Consider the following 7,555-nt stretch of genomic DNA (forward strand, 5'->3'; position numbering starts at 1 on the left):
AATCCTTCACGTGCGAGCACATGAAATGTCATGATCTTGTCCGCTCTCTTTACCGTAACCGAACACACTCCACCTGGCATGTCACCAAAGTGTGCTGATACGACAACAGGGAGAGCATTATGCATACATTTTGATCTATCCAAGTAAGACCTAATCTGTTCCTCTGGTACCGAGCCCCACCAGTTGTGATCAAGCCAGTCTAAAAAGGATTGCCACTCTCTGTTCAAAGCCGACCAATTAAGTTTCTCCCTGGAATCCGCAGAATTGTAGCCCTGACTCCCCTGTTCATGCTCATCGTGTTCCTGATAGTAGCCGTGATCACCATGGTGCATCCACACAAGGCTATGCTCGGAATGAGTATGGTGCTCGCGGCCCTGCATCTCCTCTGAATCGTAGCCCTGTGTCTCATGTTCGTGCTCATCGTGCTCCTGAGAGTAACCTTGCTCGTCCTCCCACAAAGGGAAATGTTCAAATAGACTGTCCGGATCGCGGTACCCCATGTCCTCTGAATCGTAGCCCTGGCTCTCACGTTCGTGCTCTTCGTGCTCCTGAGAGTAAACTTGATCGTCCTGCCACAAAGGGAAATGCTCGGACAGACTGTCCGGATCGAGGTCCCCCATGTCTTCTGAATCGTAGCTCTGGGTCTCACGTGCGTACTCCTCGCCCTCCCACAAATGGAAATGGTCGGACAGAGTATCCTGTTCGCGGTCCCCGATGTCCTCTGAACCGTAGCTCTGGGTTTCATGTTCATGCTCCTCACCCTCCCACACAAGACAATGATCAGAACGAGTTTCAGGCATGCGCTCCCCAATGTCCTCTGAACCGTAGGGCAGGGTCTCAGGTTCCTGCTCACCGTGCTCCTGAGAGTAAGCTAGATCGGTTTCCCACGCAACGCTATTTCCGGAATGGGTTTCGGGTTCCTGCTCCCCGATCTCATCTGAACCGTAGCCCAGGGTCTCAGGTTCGTGCTCATCATGCTCCTGAGAGTAAGCTTGATCGGGTTCCCACGCAAGGCTATGGTTGGAACGAGTCTTGGGTTCTTGGTTGCCGATATCCTCAGACTCACCCCTACGACTCTCCTGTTCACGCCCCTGCCAGTAAGCGTGATCATCCTTACGTTTCCGAACATTTTCGGGACCGGACCATGTACCTGGCAAAACACTCTGGGACACAGAGTGTTGCAAAGTACATGATATGTTCGTACCTGGTGTATCGCTATTCCCACCTCTCTCAGCCTTGCAGTAACCATAACAAAACGTCATCCGAGGCCTCTTGACACAAACAACTGTTTCAAAATGACCCCCGCGATTCTCTAGATAAATCCCTTGATCCTCCAGTTGTGAAAAGGAAGAGTATTGAAGCCAACGGTCAGTGTGGTATGTGTATATGTTAACACCCAAACGATCAGCCGCAGCTTGGAGTTCCACTTCGGTGGCCCAAGTTCCTAGATTACGTATTTTGGATTTGCTAATGTACTCTGCTACTGAAGGGTATCCACTTCGCAGAATGTTACTATATTTCTCTGTTTCGCTTTCTAGCTGCTTCACCACGTGATCTCTGATTGTTCCATGGTACTCATCTGTACCAGACACCGCTTCACTGACTGCTCTGAAGAAACAATTCCCATCACCTTTTATGTTCCCTTTCGTGCAGGGAACCCCTAACTTAGTATAATGTGTTCTATAAACCAGAGGCTGTTTATTGCACCGTATCCCCAGCATCGCGCACAGAGATAGAGCCACTGTACCCCGAACAGGGTTGAATATCATTTCGTTACTTGTGTTGTCACTAACAAACTCAATGTCAGAGTCATCGCTACTTTCATTCCCTGTACACTTGCGATATATCATCGATGTCTCCTGGTGTGGTAATGTAACTTGTGCCATCACGTCCTATATTCAGCATTGAGGTGCCTGTGAGACTGCTAATGTACAATAATTAATATGTGATTATATGAGCACATGTAGAGTTTTGAAACATACAAAGATCCAAATGAAAGTCAAAACACTACCTTGACAACAGTAGAACCAGTTTAAAATGGTTTTATTGTGTACAGCGCACACTTAACACATACCGTAAGGTAACACATCACACATGGAAACGGTATACATGAGTAGCAGCTCCCAACTAAAATCCTTTAGTTGTGTAAGTGTAAGAAACGGTAGAAATCGAAGAAGAAATCCAGTTTCGGATGACACGTTGGTCCGCTTTCAGAAGAATGGAATTCCCAGCTCAAACGATCTAATAATCTACGATGGCCACCGGTGGTCACATAGCTGCAGACCGTGACATTGTCACGGTATATGTGTACATATCTCATCTCATTCTTCTCATAGAACACGAGAGACCCCTTACAGAACAGTACGCCCAATCTCAAGTAGTCCTCCTCTTGGGTAGGGATGTACAAGGTACACGGAACACCTAAAAACTCCAATGTTTCCGTGGCTGTCATAGGTTTCTTGGACTCAAAGCATACACGAATGGTAGTGTACGGAGAAGGGCACACATTTAAGTCCATGCTATGGCAGATACACACTCGTCCTGGCTCGGGGCCCTCTGATTCAGGACACACCCACATGTGCACATAGTCACAAGTGAGGTTGTTCAACCTCTCTGCCAATGTTTCAATATCAGATTGAGCGTATGCGTTTATGAGCACGCGCCAGTTGACTGAGCGACGGCTCTGCTGAAATACCCCAACTACCTTGCTCTCTCTTGTCCCACCTTCTACGTGTTCCTGTGTTCCTTCTCAATTTTTGAAGAAACAGGCATTGTCACCATCTCAATGGGAGCTCTCTCTTTAGTACCCTCGCTACACATGTCTGTACTGTGAATGTGTACGAATGTCTAGGCTCAGCTGTAGCAAACTGTATGAGATTTACGTAACAGCTTTTATATGAACTCACTACCCATTGTTTGGGGCGGAACCTTACGTGTTGGCAACTCTGGGTACCGCTGGTGGGCTCCTCTGGCTGGAGGGAGGTGGGTACCGCTGGTGGGCTCCTCTGGCTGGAGGGAGGTGATTTTTAAAATGCCCCCCCTGTTTAGTGCCCACCCATGTTTTGTTTAGCATTTCCGCTCCACCCACTCTTTAACCCTTGTGTCGCCCTTGCGTTCCGTGCATACCCCCGTGTCCTGCGGGTCAGTTCACGCCTTGCTGTGTACACCCCAACTCGTTCGTGTCGGTGAGACCCAAGGGAAAAGGGGTGGGGTGTTGTCTAACCGTGGGACATAGAGACCCAAGGGGAAAGGGGCAGGGTGTTGTCTAACCGTGGGTAAGAGAGACCCCAAGGGACAGGGCAGGGTGTTATCTAACCGTGGGACATAGAGACCCCAAGGGGAAAGGGGTGGATGCTGTCTAAACGTGGGTAAGAGAGACCCCAAGGGAAATGGTAGGGTGCTGTCTAAACGTGGGTAAGAGACCCCAAGGGACGGGGCAGGGTGTTGTCTAACCCGGGGAGACATAGAGACCCCAAGGGGAAAGGGGTTGATGCTGTCTAAACGTGGGTAAGAGAGACCCCAAGGGAAATGGCAGGGTGCTGTCTAACCGTGGGTAAGAGAGACCCCAAGGGACGGGGCAGGGCAGGGTGTTATCTAACCGTGGGACATAGAGACCCCAAGGGGAAAGGGGTTGATGCTGTCTAAACGTGGGTAAGAGAGACCCCAAGGGAAATGGTAGGGTGCTGTCTAACCGTGGGTAAGAGAGACCCCAAGGGACGGGGCAGGGTGTTGTCTAACCCGGGGAGACATAGAGACCCCAAGGGGAAAGGGGTGGGGTGTTATCTAACCGTGGGACATAGAGACCCAAGGGGAAAGGGGCGGGTGTTGTCTAACCGTGGGACATAGAGACCCCAAGGGACGGGGCAGGGTGTTATCTAACCGTGGGACATAGAGACCCCAAGGGGAAAGGGGTGGATGCTGTCTAAACGTGGGTAAGAGAGACCCCAAGGGAAATGGGAGGGTGCTGTCTAACCGTGGGTAAGAGAGACCCAAAGGGACGGGGCAGGGCAGGGTGTTATCTAACCGTGGGACATAGAGACCCCAAGGGGGAAAGGGGTGGATGCTGTCTAAACGTGGGTAAGAGAGACCCCAAGGGAAATGGGAGGGTGCTGTCTAACCGTGGGTAAGAGAGACCCCAAGGGAAATGGTAGGGTGCTGTCTAAACGTGGGTAAGAGAGACCCCAAGGGACAGGGCAGGGTGTTATCTAACCGTGGGACATAGAGACCCCAAGGGGAAAGGGGTGGATGCTGTCTAAACGTGGGTAAGAGAGACCCCAAGGGAAATGGTAGGGTGCTGTCTAACCGTGGGTAAGAGAGACCCCAAGGGAAATGGGAGGGTGCTGTCTAACCGTGGGTAAGAGAGACCCCAAGGGAAATGGTAGGGTGCTGTCTAAACGTGGGTAAGAGAGACCCCAAGGGACAGGGCAGGGTGTTATCTAACCGTGGGACATAGAGACCCCAAGGGGAAAGGGGTGGATGCTGTCTAAACGTGGGTAAGAGAGACCCCAAGGGAAATGGGAGGGTGCTGTCTAACCGTGGGTAAGAGAGACCCCAAGGGACAGGGCAGGGTGTTATCTAACCGTGGGACATAGAGACCCCAAGGGGAAAGGGGTGGATGCTGTCTAAACGTGGGTAAGAGAGACCCCAAGGGAAATGGTAGGGTGCTGTCTAACCGTGGGTAAGAGAGACCCCAAGGGACAGGGCAGGGTGTTATCTAACCGTGGGACATAGAGACCCCAAGGGGAAAGGGGTGGATGCTGTCTAAACGTGGGTAAGAGAGACCCCAAGGGAAATGGTAGGGTGCTGTCTAACCGTGGGTAAGAGAGACCCCAAGGGACAGGGCAGGGTGTTATCTAACCGTGGGACATAGAGACCCCAAGGGGAAAGGGGTGGATGCTGTCTAAACGTGGGTAAGAGAGACCCCAAGGGAAATGGGAGGGTGCTGTCTAACCGCGGGTAAGAGAGACCCAAAGGGACAGGGCAGGGTGCTGTATAACCTCGGGTAAGAGAGACCCCAAGGGAAAAGGGGCGATTCTAACGCTGATTCTCTACCTAGGGACAATGGGTGGCGCATCGACCGATATGCTAACCGTGGGTGACAGAGATCGTTTTTTTCCCCCCCCCGGGTCAGGCCGTCTCTTCTTGTGTAAACCCCCAATCGGCGCACGTGGGACAGTAAGCGTGGGTGCAGCGTTTGCATACGTATCTCTTACACCCGCTGCACACCGTGTGGGTTTTACAGTCTTTCTTGGGCGGGCAGCTCTGACACCTCTTCCTCTTACTGGCAGGGGCAGGGCCAGGGGCACGGGCAGCGGCTTCCAGGCCCTCGCGGCGATCACCTGCTCTAGCGCCCTGCGCGGCTTTCACGAGCTCAGCGGACGAGCGTGTGCGCGGGATACGCGCCCTTCTTTCCATGAGCGGCTTCACGAGAGCTTTTCCCAGCTGCTCCAGGAACACTCTCCTCTTGTTCCGCTTACGGGTCATCCAGCCGGGGTTGAGCTCCCTCCATATCACGAAGGCGTTGTAAGCGGACACGTCGATTATGTTGTGGAACACCACCAAGGGCCAGCGGGCCGTCATCCTCCTGCAGCTGTAGGTTCCGACCAACTTGTCTAGGTTGTCCACCCCTCCTTTGTTGCTGTTGTAGTCCAAGATCACGGAGGGTTTCCTGTCCTGGCGCTCGCTCACGTGGGCGTCTGTGTGCAGCGTGCTCAGCAGTACCACGTTCTTGCTTTTCTTGGGCATGTAGGACACTAGAGTGGCGCTCGGTGTGAAAGCGAACCTGGACGAGAACACCTCTCGGCCCTTGGTCGCGAGCAGCGCGGCCGGGAGCTCGGGCTTGTTCTTGCGAACCGTGCCCACCATCGTGAGCCCCCTGGCCAGGAGCCGCTGTCCGAGTTCGTAGGAGGTGAAGAAATTATCGCACGTCACGTTGTGTCCCCTGAGCCCCTCTGTCACATCGAGCACCACCCGCATGCCCTGGTTCTTCTCAGGTCCGCCCACGGCGGGCTTCCCGGTGTACACTTGCATCTTCCACGCGTAGCTGGATTTTGCATCGCACGCTACCCACGACTTGATCCCGTACCTCGCGGGCTTGCTGGGCATGTACTGGCGGAAAGGGCAACGACCTGGGGAGATGAGGAGATATGATGATGATGATGATGATGATGATGATGATGATCATGCTAGTCACAGGGTTTTGGGCGGCCCTAGGTTTTCCTAGAAATGCACCGCTGCACCGCTAGCGTGCGTTTGCGCGTGTTACCCGTGCGTTACCCACCTCTGAACGGGACAAGTTGCTCGTCCACCGTAACGTGAGGGCCCGGGTTGTAGAGGAACGGGAGCCGCTCGGACCACTTGTCCCAGACCTCTCGTATGGCCGCGAGTTTGTCCGTTGCGCGTCTCTCCAGGCGCGACTCGCGGTCGTCAAATCGCAGCAGCCTGGAGTACGTGTGAAAGAGTTTCAGAGGCATGGTGGCGCGGAACACGGGCCTTCCGCTCTCCGCGTCCCACAGACTGGCCGCTGCCTCGCCTCGGGACCTGAATACGCCCGCAAGGATCAGCAGCCCCACGTATGCGCGCAGGTCGATCGCATCCATCGCCTTCCAGCCGTCTCCGTATTTCCGAGTGCCCTCCAGGTTTGTCATCTCCAGTACCACGCTTTCTATCGCGGGTGTGATGAACAGCAGGAACGCGGAGGCTACGTCCCGCGTGTGGGAGACCGCGTGCTCCGTGGGGCCCGGGGGCATCGTGGCCGCCACGTTCGCTCGTGGCGGCCTGCCCTGTTTGGGACACGCGACCGAGGACCACGCGATTGCTCCGTTTTTCGACCGGAACGTATCTCTCTCCGCCTCGGGAGCGTATCGCTCTTGTTCCTGGTCCGACGAGGAGGAGGAAGCCTCGTCCTCCGGCTCGTGTTCCTGGTTGTCTTCTTCCTCTGACACTTCCTCCTGTTCCTCGCCCTCCTCCTGTTCCTCGCCCTCCTCCTGTTCCTCGCACTCCTCCTGTTCCTCGCCCTCCTCCTGTTCCTCGCCCTCCTCCATGGCATGCCTGCGATTCGCAAACATCCGTTCTAGAACCTGTTTTGCGGTGCACCTGGCGGCTCCGGGCATCGCTTCCGAGCCCTCCTCTGACACGTTCTCCTGTTGTTCCTCGTCCTCCTCCTGTTCCTCTTCGTCATCGTCGTCCTCATCTGGGACGGACGGGCGATTCGCCAAAATCTGTTCTAGTACCTGTTTCGCCGTGCACCTAGCGGCTCCTGCCATCGCATCCGAGTACTGGACACCGAGCCAGCGGGATGTACACACGCACGGTTGCGGGGGGGAGGGGGACGGACGGACCAATGTTAGTATCTGTTTCTCCCGGGGCTACGCTAGGGCCAGGGAAGGCTGTCTGCGGGTCGGGCGGACCCGGGGAGGGGTATGTGTTTAGACCACGCCGACATCGGGGTTGGTCATTCAGTCTTGCCCGAGCGAACTTACCTACACATTGCAAAAACATGGAGGATTGTGCTGCTATCAATGTTTTCGGTGAAACACCGATGAAAGCTAACAGC

At 54.3% G+C, this 7,555-nt stretch overlaps 1 protein-coding gene across 1 annotated transcript; it reads right to left on the reverse strand.

Annotated features, from left to right (window-relative positions):
• Positions 1-5,119: 5,119 nt before the first annotated feature.
• On the reverse strand, positions 5,120-7,265 carry LOC117595431 (piggyBac transposable element-derived protein 4-like). The gene is made up of 3 exons (XM_034296482.1): positions 7,080-7,265; positions 6,281-6,965; positions 5,120-6,128 (listed from the first exon to the last, which is right to left on the reverse strand). The coding sequence occupies exons 1-3, from the start codon at positions 7,263-7,265 to the stop codon at positions 5,128-5,130; spliced, it is 1,872 nt and encodes a 623-aa protein (XP_034152373.1). The 3' UTR covers positions 5,120-5,127.
• Between the last annotated feature and the right edge of the window lie 290 nt (positions 7,266-7,555).

Source organism: Esox lucius, chromosome 13 (assembly GCF_011004845.1).
Source record: "Esox lucius isolate fEsoLuc1 chromosome 13, fEsoLuc1.pri, whole genome shotgun sequence".
NCBI lineage: Eukaryota > Metazoa > Chordata > Actinopteri > Esociformes > Esocidae > Esox > Esox lucius.